A 19,524-nucleotide genomic window follows, 5' to 3' on the forward strand; every position below is an offset into this window, starting at 1 on the left:
TGGGTCTTCAGATTGAATGTAAGTCAGTCATTTTTGCTTTGGCCAGAAACTCCCCCTCCCAGATTCATTTATTTAGTTTTTGGTGGATTGTTTTTCAACTAGTGAAAGAGGAGATTCTTTGCCTCAATTACCACCTAGCCTTAATCACTGAATGGGTGCACACTCAGTCAAATTGTGACCTGTTGACGATCTTAGTTTAAAAAGACCCCAGGTTTCCCCTCTTCATCCAGAACCATCTCTAGTTGTCTTGATCTGTCTTGGCCACTGGACCCAGATGGCTCTGGAGGAGAAAATGAGGCAGGTAACCTTCCACAGTTTTCCCTCATTTAAATCCAATTCACCTGCATGTTATGGCATCACCTCCTTGATGTTGTGGTCCTCTTAGACAAGGAAGGACAAACAGTAACAACTACCTCTGGTCTTTATGGGATTAAAATTGCACCTCTTTACTGTGAATGTGGAGCAAAATGTTTCCTCCCCCCCCCTTTTTTTTTTCTTTTGACCTGATTTTTCCAGCACAACATGACAAATATGGAAATATGTTTAAAAGGATTGCACATTTTTAATATCAGATTGCTTGCTGTCTTGGGAAGGGAAGAGGTAAAAGAAGGAGGGAGAAAAATTTAGTGAATGTTGAAAACTATCTTTACATTTGGAAATATTTGGGAAAATTACTATTGAAAATTTTTTAAAATGCACCTCTTTATTGATTAATAATATTTTTTGTGGATAGGAAGACTGGCTAGCACAATATAAGGAAACCCTACTTTCTGTCATTTGCCCATCCATCTTTTCTTACTGCCTAATTGCGGTTCTCCATAACACACACAGCCAGATTTTCACGTAAGCATATCATGAAAAATTGGTACTGTTCTGGTTCAGTTTGAAGGTCAGTTATAATGTCATTGCTTTTGCCAAACCATGCTTGAGTGTTATCATTCTAATGAAGCTGTCAAAATGTTAAGAGCTCAACTATAAGCTCTGAAAATAACTGATTTGAAATAACTTTCTGGATCATAAACTTAGAGCATGGAGGAATTTTAGAAATCATCTAATACAAATCACCTGTCTTAAAATAATATGACAAAACTGAGACCAGGGAGGTAAAGTTATTTGCCCAGTATTACACAGGCTATATAGCAGAGCCATGATTTAAACTTATATTATATATCAAAGCACAGGTCTCCTTAGAATGAGAGTTCAACTTTGTCTTTTGATTTCTTGGAAATCCATTCATCTTTTATTGACATTTTTTCCTTTCTTTACTGATAATTGATTGACACAATCATTTCTGATTTTACTCTAGTAAATGGTTTTCCCAGAATCTTGAAGTTTTTTCTTGTGTGACATCACATTTCTACCTTTAACCTCTTTTAGGTTGCTATTTGAAATCATGTTTAATTTTACAAATCATTGGTATTAATGATAGCTCTCAGGTTTCTGATAATTGAAAATGTCAATCCAAATGAAACATATGAAATATATTTTCTTCATATAGTCCTTTCTTAATAATGTCTCTTATTCCACTTCTTAGCTAACAACTGATTAGAATTTGAGCTTCTGAAAGACAAGGATTGATTTTACTTTTCTTTGTAACTGGTACTCAGGAATAGTGCTTCAGGAATAATAGTGGATACTAAATGCTCAATAAATACTTTTTCATTATTTATTGAGAATCCTACTGGCTATACATTAATATTGATAACTGAAAAATAAGACATAGTTCCTACTTTTTTGCAGTGTTTAATCAAAACATGAATAATGACAATCTAATGAAAAAATCAATAAGTTAAGAATGACACAAATGCATCTTGTCCATATTAATACCAAAATGATGCAGAGTAATGATGAATGGAGCTATGTTGGAAATGGTAAGAAACTCATTTCTTTCTACTTCTTGCCTGAATGAGGCTCTGTTAATAGAAAGGAAAGATGTTGACATAAATCTAGATGTGTATGTGTCCTTTACACATAATTTCTTCACATATGTTAATTTGAATTCCTAAATTAAACTTTAAACAATCTGAGAACAGGTATATTTCTCTAGGTTCTGCAGAACTAGGTATATATTAGAATCTTTCCTTGAGCACTAAAATTTCGTCCAAAAGAATAGCTCCCAAAAATCAGTCTGAGTGAAAACTAGTCAAAGATCAATCAGTTTCCTCAGTTTGAAGTAGGCACTTTTATATTTTACCTACAAAACTGAACGTGAAAGGGGCTAAGCATGGGGAGTGTCTTTTCTTAACTAACAGCATATGCATGTCTAATGCAAAATGAAAGGAGTACCAAACTCTTTGGGTCAAATCCTGAGTCAGACACTTGCTAGTTTGTAACCTGGACACTCAGTTTACTTAATTGTATTCCACTAGAAAAATGTGGCTAATAGTTCCTAAAACTCTAAGCTTGTATTTTTTTAACCAATTCTATCTCAATAAACTGATCCTGACTCAATCTTCAGTACAATGTATCTTGGAGAATTCTTTTAAGTTGCTTCAGCCCACCAAAACTCATAAAACTGCCTATTCACATATGAGGGTCTGTGATCTTCATCTCTCAAGGAGTGAAATCTGTGTTCTTTTGGGGTATAGACACATTTGAAATTATAAATACTGAACTTACTTCCAGTGGGGAGGTCAGTAGTGAAATGTATCAGGTTCTATGCAAATTGGGTATGCTAATGGATAAAAATACTGTTTATGTTAAAGACTTTGATTGTCCAGTATCTCCTTTCACAGGATAATCTGTTTTCCTTGGTAATACTTATTTTACAAATTTAGATTTTAAATGAAAGCTTAGACTTTTAGATGTGTTTTAGAACTGTAAAAAATAGGCCAGTGTTTATCCCCTAAATTTTCTACCTCTTCTGCTCGTGGAAAGAAAGGAGATAAAGGATAAAGAAAAGTGTTTGCAAGTTTACCTATTCTTTTTCTTTAGTGGAAGCAAAACAAATCCCTTAAACATTATAATCTGAGTTGGTTAAAAGGATGCTTTTTAATGTCTCATAAAATTTTGTCTACCTTGGCAGTGGATCCACTCTTCTGTTTTGGAGCAACTGGTTAAGGAAAGAAATATGTTTGTAACTTCCTGCCAGTTGTGAGATGTGTCCTAGAAACCATTCCTGTGAAATAAACATTGCAGATGGTACTATACACACATTCATGCCTCTTTATGTGTGTGCTCATATGTTGGTGTGTAAAGTGTTTCCCTTCACATGAATATTGGGCTTTTTTTTTTCCCCCACAAGTGATTATAGATTTACATAGATACATGGGATGTTCAGGAGAACTAGCACCTCTGGTGTGAGGGCTTTCTGAGCCCCTTTTGGAGCTCTCATCCGCCTTTGGTGTCCATCTAGTTCACTCCACTCTTACCTACAGCTCCGAGAAGCTGTAAATCTTCTTGGCAGATGAACCACGCTGAGCCTCCCTGACAGTCACTGTTGGTGATTTAGGAGGATGTCCACCCCAACTGTGTAGACTTTCCTCAGGTGGAATGGGTGGATGAGAACAATCTGTTCCAGTAGCCATCAAGGTGTATCAGAGTGATTCAGCCCAGTTCAAATGACCTTGTGATGAGGAGAGCCATCTGCACCCAGAGAGAGGACAGTGGGAACTGAGGGTGGACCACAACATAGCATTATCACTCTTTTTGTTGTTTGCTTGCATTTTTTTCTCTCATTTTTTTCTGGTTTGATTTGATTTTCTTGTGCAACATGATAATTGGATAAATATACATATATTGGATTTAACATGTTTAACATATATTGGACTACTTGCCATCTAGGGGAGGGGTGGGGATGGGGTAAATTGGAACACAAGGTTTTGCAAGGATTAATGTTGAAGAAATTTAAAATAAAAATAAGTAAAAAATTTTTTAAAGGTGCATCAAAGATACCGAGGTCATCTACTCCATCCTAGGCCATCTTGACTTTTGTCTTGCCACTATACACTGATGACTCTGCAAGAGAGAATGAGGCTAACAACTTTTCTCGCCTCTGGCTCACTTAAATCCAGTTCTTACTCAAGACATTACCTGTGATGTCACTGATCCTCTGAAAACGAAGGACAACAACATAGATCTAGCCACATACTTGGTTCTTCTTATCTATATGTCTGTCCAAAAAAAAAAAAAAAAAAAAAGAACCTGTTTGGAGTTAGGGCCATGACATTACCCCAGTAAGTGTGTATTCATCAAGTTAGAAGGCAAGAAAATGGGACATATGTCTCCATCCTACTATAGTCCATTATGGGGCTTCTCTCTAGCACAGCCCTATACCCTCTTCTTCCATTATTACTCAATATTCCCTCGTTCTTCTAGAAGCTAACTTTCTGTGACACTGCAGCAAGCTCCCATGGTCTCCTCTTCTGCACCAGGAATCAGTGCCTCGGGATAATTATCATCTAATATCAATATGGGCACCAGAATCAGCAACTACTTATGTGTTATTGGGAAAATTAATTCCTCATCTCAGTGGTCTCTGAGCTCCTTTCCTTAGAGACAGAGTGAGAAAGACAGGATAAAAAAGTTTTAATGCAGTTGAAATCTCATTATGTTTTCCCCTTAATTCATTCCTCTTCCATACTGCCCATTTCTGCCTAAGGCACCATCATTCTTGCAGTTATCAAGGTTCTCAGTTTCAGGATCCTCAACTCTCTCCTGTTCATTCACACTGTACATATAGTTAGTTGCTAAATCTTGCTATCTGCTCAATGTCTCTCCCATCTCTTTTCATATAGTCTCCTTTGGTCCCTTCTTCATCATAGATTATTGCAGTAGATACCTGAATGGACTTTATACTTCAGATTTCTTTCCTCTCCAATCATAATCCTCTTCAAAGATGCAAAAAAATGATTTCTCCCCTTAAATCAGTCAAAAAGCATTTATCTAGCATTTAAGTGTAGGGGTCTCTGCTTAAGGATTCAAAGACAAAACTGCAAAAGAGTATTTAAAGTTTATACCTGACATGTGATTCTCTTACTCAAGTTGGCTTTTTAATCCTTTTTTCAAAGAGAACCATGACATCAGAAAGGAGATGCCATGACATACAAGTGAATTGCATTTAAGTGAGAGTGGACTATGTAATCACAGGCTCACTTACTCCTCCAGAGCCTTCTGGGTCTAGTGGCAAGATATGGGTCAAGACAACTGAAAATGGCCCCCCATGCAGTGGGGACACCTTGGCCTTTTTACACTAAGATCTTTAAACAGGTCTCAGTTAGATAACAGTGAATCTCAGTTGACTCTAGACCCAAATATAATTTCATTTTAATCTCATCCTTTTAAAATTTGTTACTGGAGGCAGCTAGGTGGTGCTGATCTTGAAGTTGGGAGGATCTGAGTTCAAATCTAGCTTCCGACACTTAATACTTCTTAGCTGTATGACCCTGGGCAACTCACTTAACCCCAATTGCCTCTAAATAAGCAAATAAATAAGTGAAATTTCTGTTGCTGAATAAATTTTATAGTATAATAGGATAATAGTATATGTTTGATTTAAGAACAACTAAATAAACCTGTTATCCCATGCTGAAATCTATTTATTTGTTATGAATGAATGTATAACTGGGTGGGAAAAAGTTGGGAGGCCATTATTCTAACTGATTCTACTAAATTTTGAGACTTGAGAAATGACAGTTATTTTGACTGGAGATTGGATTTGACTTAAGTAATTAAGTGGATGTTACCTTTGATTTTTATACACACACACACACACACACACACACACACGCTTTGTAATTTGGGGAAAGGACAAGATTTACTCTGTATATAAAACTTACATAAAACAATATAATGGATTAGCTCTGTTTCCAATCTTTAAGTTTTTGTTTTTTTTTTAACCCAGAGAGAAAAATTACAACTTAAGGAATGGAAATAAGCTTTTACTTATTTCATTAGATTTTCCTGAACACTAAATTTATAGAAAACCCTTTGTGAACCACAGAACCTTGGCAGCCTTAATAAATTCTGAAGCTTATTTATAAAAACTTTTGTAAAATAGTTTTATATATATATTTTCTTTTTGTTACATTTTATAAAATTAATGATTTATTGGAGAAAGGGACATCAGAATACTGCTTTGCTTTCAGGGAGCCATCCCTATCCTTCAGGCTAGAGAATGATAACTTGGTACTTTCATACTATTTTCTCTCTCCTCTCCTTTAAGGAAATGTGCCCTAGCTATAAATTAGTTTTGCAGTGATTATAGTAATATACTAATTCTTGCAGGTCCCAAGAAACCATGTGCTTTTCTGGAAAGCCATTTCTGAGGCACTTTATTGTAAACCTTTGAAGACACGAGCAGTAATTGGATCCAAAAAAATCTGAACCAATATTCTTTCAGAGTTTTTCCCAGACTTCTTTCCACCTACACCCTGCTACTGATAGTCTGGAATAGCCTTGGAATTGTTCTTAGACCTTTTTATTTCAGTCTGCCCCAAATACAACTGCATTTTTTGTTTGCCAAGATGATTGTTTTGGATCCATGATGGCATCCTTTTAATAGCCAGTTTAAAGTAAGAAATTTGGTTTGTATTCTTATAAAGTAAAAGGAATTATGCCTCATGTATTCAGAATATTAATCATCTGCTTATGGTGCTTGTGGTGCTTATGATCTTTATGATGGTAATTTGAGAGAACGTTGGCTAGGAAATGTCTTTGAACCCCTTAGAGCCTTTTCTCTGTCACTGAGGATGAGTGCAAGAAAAATCAGACTGAAAGGCAGGTTAGAAGTAAAGAGCTAGCCGTTTTTCCTCCTAGTCCTTCCTTTAACCCTTGAAGTCTTTGCCACAGTGTTGAACTGGGAATTGGCAGGACAGCTGAGATAACTGTGGATTTGGTCCTGGAGCATCCTGCCACTGTCCTCCTCTAAATATGAAGGGCAAAAGAATTAGGTAGCAGCATGACTTAGCAAGTACGGCTAGACTTTAATTTGGGAGATCAAAATTTAGCCCATGGGCAGGCCAGAAATTTTTACTACTTTAATTTTATTATCTTTAAAAATCCAGCTAGGATCACCTAGCTGGAAAGTATCTGAAGCTAGATTTGAACTCTGGTCTTCCTGATTCCAGACTCAGTGTTCCTCACCTAGCTATTATAACAGAATGCCTACCATTTAATAAAGCTTTATGGGCTGGGGCAGCTAGGTGGTGCAGTGGACAGAGCACCAGCTCTGAAGTCAGGAGGACCCGAGTTCAAATGTGGCTTCAGACACTTAATACTTCCTAGCTGTGTGACCTTGGGCAAGTCACTCAGCCCCAATTTCCTCAGCCCAAAAAAAAAAAAAAAAAAAGCTTTATGGACTGAAAAAATAAAAATTAACTCACATTAGAATTATACATTTAGAAGCAGCTAGATAGCAAAAAGAATAGAATGGTAGGCTGGAGATAGAAAACCTCAGATGCTTAGTGGCTGGATGGCAAACACTTAACATTTGTCTCAGTTCTTCATCTGAAAATGGAGATAATAATAGCATCTATCTCCCAGGGTTATGGAAAGGCTAAAAGTCAGTATTTGCAGCAATGCTGCCCAGACTTTTGAAGTGCTGTATAAATGTAAGCTAGTAATAGTAGCAGCGAGCCACCATTGTCATTATCACCACCATCATCATTGTTGCTTCCTAAGGGCAGAAACCATGTTGTATTCATCTTGTCAGTAGTGCAGGGGAGGTTGGGAAGAAGAGCATGTCTTGTGGGGGATGGGATTTTTTTTTCCAGTGAAACCTGTAACTAACCAAGATCTTGGTGCTTTCTTCTTTAGTTTCCACCTGGCTGCATCAAGAGGACAGGTGGAGTGCCTCAGGGCCATGGTTACACACGGAGCGGATGTGACAGCGCAAGATACTGCAGGTACATTATCTCCATCATTAAGTTCCAATGAAATGAAATAGTTGTTTTTTAGTTGCCTAGATTCTTTTAGCACTTTTTTTCTCTTTCCATAGCAACTATATTCTTAGTTATATCTGTTTTCATTTTGTATCTAGTTATTAAACTGAAGTTATTAGGCTTTGAAAGTTTTTATTGGAGAAATAAAAAGAGAGTGGGTAAATTTATTTTTAGTTTTAAAAAGCATTCTTAAAAGTTCCCTATTTCATATATAATACTATTTCTATTTTCCATAGCCTATCTGCAGAATTATCAAATGTTTACTGTAATGTAAATAGATTGCTAGATAAGTAGTCAACTTGTGATTGTATATACAAATAAAAGGAAGGAAGTAGTCTTGTTTTTAATATTAGCAAAATCTAATTGCCATAGTGGATGAGATCCATACTCCAGCTGAGCCCAGTATTCTGTCTCTGGTATTCACTGCGTGTTGCTTAACTGGCAGAATCCTGTGCTAACACAGCATAGACTGATTATATGTCTGTGCTTTTCAAAATTTTAATCTCTTGAGCTGGATTGGCCAGAGTCTACTGTGAACATCATGCACCGAGTTTCCAGAATTTCCATGTGATGGGTAATTCTAACCTTAATTGTCCAAAAAAAAAAAAAAAAGGATCTGAGGTAGGCTAATCAAATCCATGCCTTCACCTGCAGCCCTCTGCAACATTCCCAGCAAGTAATCACTCAACTTCCATTTGAAAACCCACCAAGATGGGGAGCTCAGCTCTTCCTGAGGCAGCTTAGTTTCCAGCTTAGTTCATTCTCTAACAGTGTTCTGTCAGAGAGGGAAGTGTTTGTCTCTTGGCAATTTCTGCATCTTGCTCTTGGTTCTGTCTTCTGGGACAAAGGGAAACAAGTCTGGTTCTTCTTGCACACGACATCCCTTTCAAATATTTAATGATAGTTATAATCCTCACCCTACCCTCAAGTGATAGCTTCCCCAGATTAATCTTTGTTACAGCAGATCTTTACTACAGGGCATAGTTTCTAGCCTGCCTTCCTACTCAACTTCTCCTGGACTCACTAAAAATGGCTTGAGCAGAGTAGAGCACTCTCATCCATGTCCATTTTATCCTGAATATAGCTAATTGTTACAAACATAAAATAACATTTGCCAAGTCCTTCCACAGAGCTAGGCATATAGCAGGCACTATTTAAGTGCTTCATCATTTCCCCCTAGTTGTGTGGGATTTTACCCCCATTAAATTGTAATCTTTCTGAAGGTAGGGACTGCCTTTCTTTGACTTCCCATTACTTGGCAGAGTGCCCAACACATAATAGGTGCTTAATAATGCTTATTCACTGACTCCATTAATATTTCCTAAGACCATATTAACTTTTTGAACTACAAGATTAAAGTCATGTTATATTAAGAGAACAATTCACTAAAATGCTAAGAACTTTTTCAAATGAACTGTTTCTCATGCCTTCCATTTATACTTTTAAAATCCAGCTACCCAGCTTTACATTTTTCTCTGCTAAGATGTTATTTATTTAGTAGGGAATTTATTTCATTCAGCCTATGACACTAAATCTTTGGAATATTTTTGGAGTTTTCACGTATGCTCTGCACCTCTCAGCTTCTAGTTGATTTCATAAGAATGATTTCTATGATTTCATTTGAAAATGATGCATAGAATGAGACCCAGAAGATAGATTGTGGAGTAGAGCTCTTCTGAGTTGACCTTAGCTCACACTGTCTCCACCTCTGCTTCTGTCTGTCTCTGCCTCTGCTTCTGTCTGTCTTTCTCTGCCTCTCTGTCTGTCCACATCCGTCTCCCCTCCCCTCCTCTGTTTCCTGCCTCCCCATAACTCATACATGGAAATAAAATAAAAAAATATCAACAAACAAAAAAGAAAGAAATATGAGAATAAAAGTATCCAGAGAAGACTGTGAAATTTCTCTCCCTGCAGATCTTCTAAGTGCTTTTTTTGAAATATCCCATAAAGTTTAAAGTACATTTATGTTTTTAAACTATTCTGTTATTGTCTTCTGAATTTCCTTTCTAATCTGGACATTATTTAATAATGTATTATTTAGTACCCTTAGGGTAGATATTCTTGAGAGCTTTTTTCTTTATAGTTTAATTGCTTCTGGTCCGTGTAGTAAATGGCCAACCTGTGAAGTTGTCCCTATTGCTACAGTTAATCTTCATTTTTACCTAATTTCCTCTGAACAGGGAGGAGCACTTGTTAAATATCTACTTGTTGGCCAGCATCCTTGCAGTCAGATGCAGTTATTACATTGGTCTTCAACCTAACCCTATATTATATTACTTTGAATTTGCTTCATGTGTGTTCAGTAATTTTCATGATCCCATTTGGAATTTTCTTGGCAAAGATACTTGAATCATTTGCCATTTCCTTTTCCAGTTCATTTTACAAATGAGGAAACTTCAGACAAACAAGGTTTAGTGACTTGCCCAGGGTCATACAACTAGTACGTGTTCAAGACTGGATTTTAACTTGGATCTTCCTGACTTCAGGCCCAGCATTCTATCCACTGTACCACCTAGCTGGATTTACTTCATACTTTTCCTCCCTCATAGAATAAATAGTATTTCTGCCTGCTTTTCTTTTCTTTCTTCTTCTTTTTTTTTTTTTTTAATGATTTTACTAATCATATATTTGTGGGCTGATTTTTAAATGACCTATTTACTCCTAAAAATGAAACGGCTTCTCTTTTCCTACCTTTGCTTTCTCTCCATAAGAATTAATTCTACCTCAGTTTCCTTCAGGATCTTATATAATTGTGATTTTAATAAATCTGTGCCTGGAATTAAAGGATTAGAACGCCTTCCTTCTTTTTAGGGTCCTTTCTGCTTCTCAGATTGTGATTCTGGCATGTAGTAACAGGCAAATCCTACAGTCATAAATAGACTTGGTGATTCTCCAGTATTGGAGGAACTTCTGCTAGAATGCAATTAAAGTGGGTTGTTTCTAATAAAATTACTTCCTCATGGGGCAGTCTGCAGTTGTCTAGGAGTCAGACACATGCATTCATTGTCTTATCAGGAGAGTTCATCAATAAAACAGTATATTCCCTTTGCAGAATTTTATATTCTGAAAGATCTGGGTACATTAGGACTAAGAGACATCCTTTTCCAGAATAATGCCGTACAGGGAATGGAATGTGGTTCTGATTTTAACTCTAGTTTTAACTAAATGGGGAAAACTAGAGGCAGGGGTGGCATTTGTCTTGTCTATAAGGGAAAAGATATTCTGTCACTGAAAAGTGGAAGATGGTTTCCAAGCTCAGAGACATATAACATTGCTATCTAGACATGGTGATAAGTGAATCTTGTTTTATAAGAAAGCCTTTTCAATTTTATTTTATGTTAACTTTTCTTTTTTCTACCTTATACTTATGTGTTTGAAGAAGTTTGCTTTTGTTTTTGTTTTTGTTTTTAAAAGAGGCAGAAGATGGTTGTAGTTTTTGGAAAAGCTTTTGTCCTTAACTCAGAGAAAAGCTAATCCATTTCATATACCCTCTCAGCAGATGCCAACTTTACAAGTTCTATCTTTCTCTTTCTTCCTTTCTGTCTTCCATCTCTTCTTTCTCTGTCTCTGTCTCTTCCTTCATTTTTCTCTCCCTTCCTTTTCTCTCTCCTTCCTTTCTTTTCTTTCATTCCTTTCTTCCCAGATTTTTAAATCAGACTTTGTAAGGGATTTAGAACACAGTTTCTCATAGAAACAGTATTATGGGTGGTGACCAGGTTCTTTGGCCAATCCACAACATCTTGGAGTTCTATGCCCTGAGAGCAGGGAGTTATGTAGTATTTGTTAGATAGGAAGAGACGGAGACTTTTGCCCTTGCAAGCCAAAAATAAAAAAAAAAAAGTGAATTTCAAATGCCCTGATCTTGAAGTCCCCAGGCATCCTGTTCTTCCTCATGTTCTATTTAAACCCCTTTTATCAGCATTTTGTAGAAACTAGCTTTTTCCCCCAGAGGGTACCTTGTTCCAAAATTGTCTCTGTTCCCTCCCACAGCAGAAAATTTCATTGCCTCAATGTGTCATCTTGATGTTGGGAAGAAAATCTTATGAACAAACTCATTCCTACTAACTTGGAAATGACTAATAGGCTCTTAAATCTTAAATTTCCTAAGAAACAAAAATGACTCAAATTTACTTATATAGAAATAAATTGATACAACTTCATTAAGCTTTCCAGGGAACAAGCTGTGACAACTATTTATCATTTTGTTGATTTATATTTTTGAACTAGTACTAACTTCAAACAATAAAGCAGTTTTATCTTAATGGGGGTAGGGGTAGGGGCAGCTAGATGGTGCAGTGGATAAAGCAAGTAGCCCAGGAATCAGGAAGAAATGAGTCCAAATCCATCCTCAGACGATGATTAGCTTTTTGACCCTGGGTAGGTTACCAACACTTTGGTTCAAAAAAAGATTTTTCCCCCAAAGGCCAGATTCTTGTAATCCAAGAGGCAAATACAAATTTGCAGAATTACAAAGTAAGAAACTCTGGAAATTTTTCAGATACAGTAGAGGAAAGATTTGGTGGAAGTTAATAGATAAATGACCTCTAACCTGAACCTTCTATTAGTCACTCTGTCTCTGTCACACTCCTCTGTCTCTCTCTCTCTCTCTCTCTCTCTCTCTGTCTCTCACTCGTTCTGCCTCTCTGTCTGTCTGTCTGTCTCTCGCTCTGCCTCTCTGTCTCTGCTTCTCTGTCTCTCTCTGTCTCTCTCTCTCCCTCTGCCCCTCTTTTTCTCTCTGTCTCTGTGTCTCTGCCACTGTCTCTTTCCCTTCCTACCTCCCTCCTTCCTTCTCCTTCTTCCCCTTCCCCCCTCTCTCCTTCCTCTCTCCCTGTTCCTCTTCCCCCTGTCTTCCCTCCCCTCCTCTTTCCTTCTTCCTCTGTCCCCAAGATATCCCTGTTTTTCAGGGGTTGTTTCCATGTGTTGTAGCTTTCAAGTTTGTTCGTTTTTAGCAGGCTTGGGAGTCTCTGACTGAAGCGGTAAGGCAGAGATTGTTGCTTGTAATTTCTTAGTCGGGTACTGCCTTCTATTTTGAGACCAGGTATGCTCAGTCATTTGAGTTGACATAGATTTTAAAACAACAATAAATGGCATTTGTAGAATGCTTTAAGGCTTCCAAGGTGATTTCAGAGCCCTCGTTTGGTTCTTGCACCCACCTATTAAGAGTTGCTATTATTATCTCCACTGAGGGAATTGAGGCAGATGGAGTGACTTTCTCAGGGTCACACAGCCAATCAGTGTCTGAAGCTGACTTTGGACCAGGATATTTCTGTGCAGCCCTGGGTCCCAGCAGTATTCTAGTGGTGCGTCATTAGTAAGACAGAAAGTATACAAGCAAAGCTTTTCAACAGCAGGTTACTAATTCATGGCGTGTTCCTAAACCAGTGCTTGTAAGTGACTCCTAATGAACAGTCAGGATGATCTATATTCCATTTCCCTCCCATACTCATCGACTTCTCCCCACTACATACTTTTCTTTTTCCCTTATCACTCCAGGTTACTAAGAGGTAACTATGTCCTTTATCTGAAGATGAACAATTCTGCCTTTGTTGCTGAAAATCTCATTTCCTCATAGATTTCTTCATTGGGAAATAAGCTAGGGATTGGAAAGGTGTGTGCAATGTTTTGTGTTTTGTTTTTTTATTTATTCAGGACACAGTGCTTTACACCTGGCAGCCAAGAACAGTCACCCTGAGTGCATTAAGAAGCTTCTTCAGGTAAAGTGGTAAAACATTAAGTCTTCCTTGTGTCTTGTCTTTTTCTTTTCTTTTCTTTTCTTTCTTTCTTTCTTTCTTTTTTTTTTTTGACATCTTATTTTTTCCTTGAAGACACATTGTAGGTAACTATGTTACCTTTTTTCTATAATCCTTTTTAGTGAAAAATAAATAATAGTGTGTTTCCTGAGAAGCTTCACCATGGGAATGGTATCCTCTGGGAAAAAACCCAGCTTGGAATGCTATCCCCATAGCAACTTTATGAGCAAGAATAAGCCCCAATCCAAATCTGGTGCACCTTCCTGGGACCTAGATTAGTTCCACAACTCTCTTTGCTTAGTCCTTCCCCCTCTCCCTCCTTATCCTAAGGAAAGAACAAATTCAGAAATAGTCTCTATCCAAAATAGCCAGAACAGTTTGTAAATTACTTTTGTAGCTCCCTGTCCTTAACTCTTTAACTGTCAAATATTAATTTTTTAAATATTATAGGAATAGCTTCTAGTGTTTTCAGTTTTGTTTATGACTAAGAATATAATGTTCTTTTTTTAGGGGGGAGGGAAAAAAAGATAATATAGCTCTGGTTTTAATAGTGTTACCTGAAAGCTAAGGACTGAGTTTAAAACTTGGTCTTTAATGAGACCAAATGGCAATACAGATAGTGACATCCAGCTGTTGTTGGTCATATTGCATCCTAGACATTTCTGCCAATACAAGAAAGATTTTGGCTCCATGAAAACCAATAAAATATTTATTTGGAGTGATTGCTCATTTGTTGTCTCACTTCGCAGACACCATTTGGGATGAGGTATCTTGGAATAATTTAGTTTTGTATTTCTCATGCAAAAGTATGGTCACATTCTTAAACTTGTCAGGATCTGGTGGTTATACAGCTTCTCGTTGTGCATTACATGAAGCAAACTGCCCTCTTGGTTCCAGGAATACTTAAATTTAGTAGGTCTTTGAAGCTAAGTTCAAGAACAGCAGATTTATATCTTTGATTTTTGTGTGTGTGTGTGGGGGGGGGGTGTTCTGAATGCAGTCAAAATAGAAGTTTCCACACTGTTGCTATTTGAAGCCAGGTGCAATTTAAGAGAATGTAAACTCCTTGAGAGCAAAAACTTTTATTTTTCACTTCATTCCCAATGTAGAGCATGTGGTATATGTATTTTTAGATTACAGTTAATCAAAAAAATTTTAAAAGGTTCACAGACCTCAGCCACCCCTGCTTCAGAATTTAGATAGTTCTTCATTAGCTATCCTACTTCAGTTCTGCTTAGTTACCTCCAGTCCTAAAATTCTTGTCTCTGTCCACTTAATTACCTTATGGCTTTGGCTTTGTCTTTAAGCTAAAAATGATATTAATAAACTAGAGATTCTGATGGGCCAGAACCACATAGGGTTATAGATCCTGAGCTAGAAGAGACCTTAGAAATATCAAATTCAACCCCTTAATTTTACAGATGAGCAAACTGAGACCAAAGGAAGTTAAGTGGCTTGTCCAAGGTCACAGAGATCCTTAAGCAATAGAATTTGAATCTAATTCTTCTGACTCCAGTGCTTCTTAGACCTATACCATGCTGCTTCACCAGAGTCAAGTTTCTAGTGTAATTCATAGAAATGCATGTGCATAGAATTTTTTCTCCGATGTTGTTAAAGTTCTGAAGTTTAGAGTTATATTTTAATAAAGTTAAACCCAAATGTAGTAAATTGTAAGTATATCTTCATATTTTTCCAGTGCTAAAAGACCCTCCTCATTCCTGATGCTCCCTCTTCATGTTACCCCCAACTTCCAAAAGACTATTATAATTTTATTTTCATTTTAGAGTCATTGTGAAGACCTCATGTCTCATATTGGGAACCCTATTTTTGAAGGCTTTATTGACTGGGGCCACGTTGAAGTAAAATAAATTATTCAGAATATAGTGATTGTTTTTTCTCTTTCAGTTTAAATGTCCAGCAGAGAACACTGACAATTCTGGAAAAACAGCTTTACACTATGCAGGTGACCTTTCCCTTCTTTTACTATACCTTTATCACTCTTTTAAGTTTTATTTACATTATTCTGAACTTAAGTAATAAAAAATTATTTCTATAACATAAAATGGAAAAAGATTCCACATGAACAGATCTCTATTATGTACAAATTGTTATTCCTTTAAGATATATAATAGTTATCTTGTAACTTTTTTCTTCTTCTCTCTGATCTCTTGAAAGAGATTCAAGCTTATTTTTCCTATTCCCTCCCCTCATTTAACTTTTGATACTGAAGGTACACTTCTTTATAGCCCTCCAGCAGAAAGTTCTCATTTTTATTCAGTTCCATTTAGTAAACATTTATTAAGTGCCTACTATTTGCCAGACACTGTGCTAAGAGCTAGGGATACAAAAGAGGCAAAAGATAGGCACTTGAGTGCCCTCAAGTTTATTATTGTTATTGCAAGTTTATTGACATGTAAACATTTAAAAACAATTTAAGTAAAATATAGAGGGAAAGCATTGGAATCAGAAGGGTTGGGGAAGGCTTCCTTTAGGAGGTAAGATTTTAGATGGAACATTTATGAAGCCAGAGAGCCATTCTGAAAGACAACTACCATGTAATTATAGTATTCAATACAGAGAAATGACTACTGCCCAAATAAGTGACTGTTAAGGCTTTTATGTAGTTGGGTCAGTGAACAAGCACTTAAAGCTAAGTATGTGCCAGTCTGGGAATACACTATATTGGGATATGTTACAGTTTGAAAGATGGCGCCTCACAGAGTTTAGTTTCTAATAGGAGAAAACAACAAAAAGAGACAAAGGAGGGAGTAGAGGAGGGGAAGGAGGTAGAACATAGTCCAGAGTACAGCCTGGAGAGGAAAGTTTTTCTTTTCAGAGATTTTGGAGTTTTAAGCAGCGATGATAGAAAACCCAAGATAAATTTTTTTTAGTTAAACCTTTATTTTCCCATCAGTTTTTGATTTTTATTGTAATTGTATAAAAATGAACACACTATAAATATATGTTGATTGAGTGGGTGTCTTTTGTACACTGGGCACTGTAGTAGAGGTCATGAACTCAAAAGACAAACACAAAACAATCTATTTTCTTAAGAAACTGAGTAATAAAACTTATGACAGTTCATTTTTGTACAATTACAGAAGCATCCAAGTTGGTGATTTTGCATTCTATTACATGTTGCTTTTTAATGAAATAAGATTTGGGGGAAGAAAGAAAGTCATGTGATTTGTTGGGGGTTTTGTATTTTTCCTTCAGCGGCACATGGATGCCTTCAAGCGGCTCAGATTCTCTGTGAGCACAAAAGCCCTATTAACCTCAAGGATTTGGTGAGTACCATTCAAGCAGGAAGTCACTAGAGGTAAAGAAGGAAATTAATTTGCAAAGCATTATGGGTTACCTTGGTGGCTCCTAAGGGCCATTGTGACCACAATACATTTAATGGAGCCACTGGGTTTTGTTAAACTACTCCCTTAGATCTTCAGAAAAACTGAAATAATACAATCTTACTCTTCTAACCTTGTGGAAATGCACTTAATTTCTAAGTGGACTAATTTCTAAATGTCTATATAGTATATGCTAGAAAGAACTTTATATAAATCTCTAGTGTAATATAGTATTTTCTCAGGGATGTTAGAACATTTGACATTTTGAGTGTATACTTCATTACTTAAAGGGATATTGTAGGATCATAGATTTAGAGATAGTAGTGACTTTGGAAATCAACTAGTATAAGGATTTCATCATAAGGAAATTGAGGCTCAGAAAAGTTAAGTAACTTGAACCAAAGTCACACAAGTGTTAAGTACCAGAATGGGAATTCTGACTGATTAAATATTCTTACTTTGATGGGTAGGAGGGCCGGGAGCCACAGTGATGAGGCAGATGGAGTGAAGTGAATTGCCCAGGTCACACAACTAGTACAGTCAAGTGTCCAGGTTCAGATTTCAACTCAAACCTAGTGCTTTATCCACTGCCCCTCAAATGTTCTTTCTTTAAAAAAGAAAAATCATGTTTTTATTGATAGCCTTTGTTTGTCTGTTTCATTTCTCATTTCTCTTCACCTCTACCCTACCCAGATAAAATTCAGCAAAATTTATCAACACATCAATCATATTTGACAGTTATGCAGAATTCCGCACCCATAGTCCTTTTCCTTCCCCTCCCTCTTTCACGCCTTATTAGGAAAGGCTTGGACATAATGACATAATTAAGCAGCATTTAGATTATTTTGTTATTTTACAGAGAGAACAGTTCTCCTTAGATTGACGTCCTTGTGTACATAGTTTTCCTGGCTTTGTTTGCTTCAGTCTGTATCAGTTCATATAACTCTCCCAGTGTTTCTTATTTATTATGTTTATTTATTTTTATATTTATTATTATATTATAAATTATATTTATTGTTATTTATTATAACATAACAGCATCCCACAGTTGGACACTTTTTCAGTTGAGAAGTCCAAAACTCTCTCCATTACGCTTTACTTCCATGATTTCCATGTATACCGGGTACTCCCCGCATTCATGCATATGGCAACCTCTTCATCATTTAGTGTAGACTAGTGATTTTCTTAAGCAAAAAGGAATTATCTCCTGGGGGCCAACCTTCTGGTGATAAACTTCTAACTTATCTAGGCTGAATTCTGAAGTAATTAGGCTAAGTGGTTTATCATTGGCCCTACATAGTGTATGTATATAAGGTTTTTTTGGTGTATGTATATGTTGGAATCCTTACAAACTGCTAACTAATTAGAGTTGATCTAATCTTACAAGAAGATGTTTTGGGCAGAACCTGAAATAAGGTACTAAGTAGAACTAATTAATACAAGGCTTGTGTTCACACCTTTACTCATTGGAGTTCAATGAGTTCACACCTCCCTTGAAGCTCTTTGGGCCAGAGAGCACTATGGGAGAAAACCCATAATCCCTCTCTCTCGTATCCCACAATTCCTCCCTCTTGGATAAAAGAAACAGACAGAGGCTCTCGGTCAGATTTCACCGGAATGACATGAAGAGTGGAGCTGGCTGGAGGCTGAAGAAAGCAGAGGCAGAGGCTGAAGGACCAGACCTTTGGATTTGGCGACATTCGGAGAGAGCTCTTGGAACCAAGCAGAGAGATAGGCCTCTAAGCTAACCGGGCTATATTGGAGATAATAAAAGATCTGAATTTTTATCACCTGGCTGCGTTTTGAGAAGAAAAAGCTCACCACATGTACAGATGCAATTTTATTTTACCAGTAAAAAAAAAAAAAATTCATGAGAAATTAGAGGACCTTCCAAAGTTAGATTGAATGTCTAGAAACATCATGGATTTTGAAGAAAAAATTTATTGTTTCTCTCCTGATCACTATTTATTTGCCTTACTTATTTTGTAGGCAAATTATCTCAGACCATAGATTCTTGAGATGATAATCATAAAGACAAGGAATTAACAAGACAAATTGAGGGTCGACACATTGGGATTGATTGATCGAAATTGCTTAGAGGGGACCCAGTCATGTGAGAGAGATTAATTTTGCTTTTTGTAGCTCCTTTGGCAGAGGGTCGCTAACACTTATAAGGAGCTGATTATTGAAATACATCTCACACATGTTGGGAGAACTTGAGAATGTGAGAGCAAACTGTCTTCTTTCTCACTACTACCCTTCCCTGAAGAAAGGTCTTTTCCCCCAACTGATGGTAATGGGTAATGGCCCTGAGGCCTAATGGTTTCTAAACCACCCCACCACTTTCCCCTCCGCCCCAAGCCTCTCTCTCTGGTTAATTAGAAATGCCTGCTTTACCTACCTGGACTTAGGGGGATTTCTTCTCCAAGGCTTAAGTATCTGGGAGAGCTTGATTTTCAAACCACACAGTAAGTGATTATGTTGCAAAAGTTCACAGCAATTCCCCAGTGACAAACCATATCATAGTGAACCAAATGTGAAACCACCAAT

The 19,524-nt window shown here is 36.9% G+C and overlaps 1 protein-coding gene across 4 annotated transcripts in view; it reads left to right on the top strand.

The window, feature by feature from the left end:
- RAI14 (retinoic acid induced 14) overlaps positions 1-19,524 on the top strand; it is a 164,233-nt gene that overhangs the window by 127,854 nt on the left and 16,855 nt on the right. For all 4 annotated transcript variants that reach the window (XM_051989563.1, XM_051989581.1, XM_051989572.1 and 1 more), the window contains 4 exons: positions 7,756-7,844; positions 13,530-13,594; positions 15,536-15,593; positions 16,847-16,917. In XM_051989563.1, the coding sequence (XP_051845523.1) occupies positions 7,756-7,844; positions 13,530-13,594; positions 15,536-15,593; positions 16,847-16,917 (283 nt within the window). The remainder of the gene's footprint in view (positions 1-7,755; positions 7,845-13,529; positions 13,595-15,535; positions 15,594-16,846; positions 16,918-19,524) is intronic.

This window comes from Antechinus flavipes, chromosome 1, assembly GCF_016432865.1.
Source record: "Antechinus flavipes isolate AdamAnt ecotype Samford, QLD, Australia chromosome 1, AdamAnt_v2, whole genome shotgun sequence".
Lineage (NCBI taxonomy): Eukaryota > Metazoa > Chordata > Mammalia > Dasyuromorphia > Dasyuridae > Antechinus > Antechinus flavipes.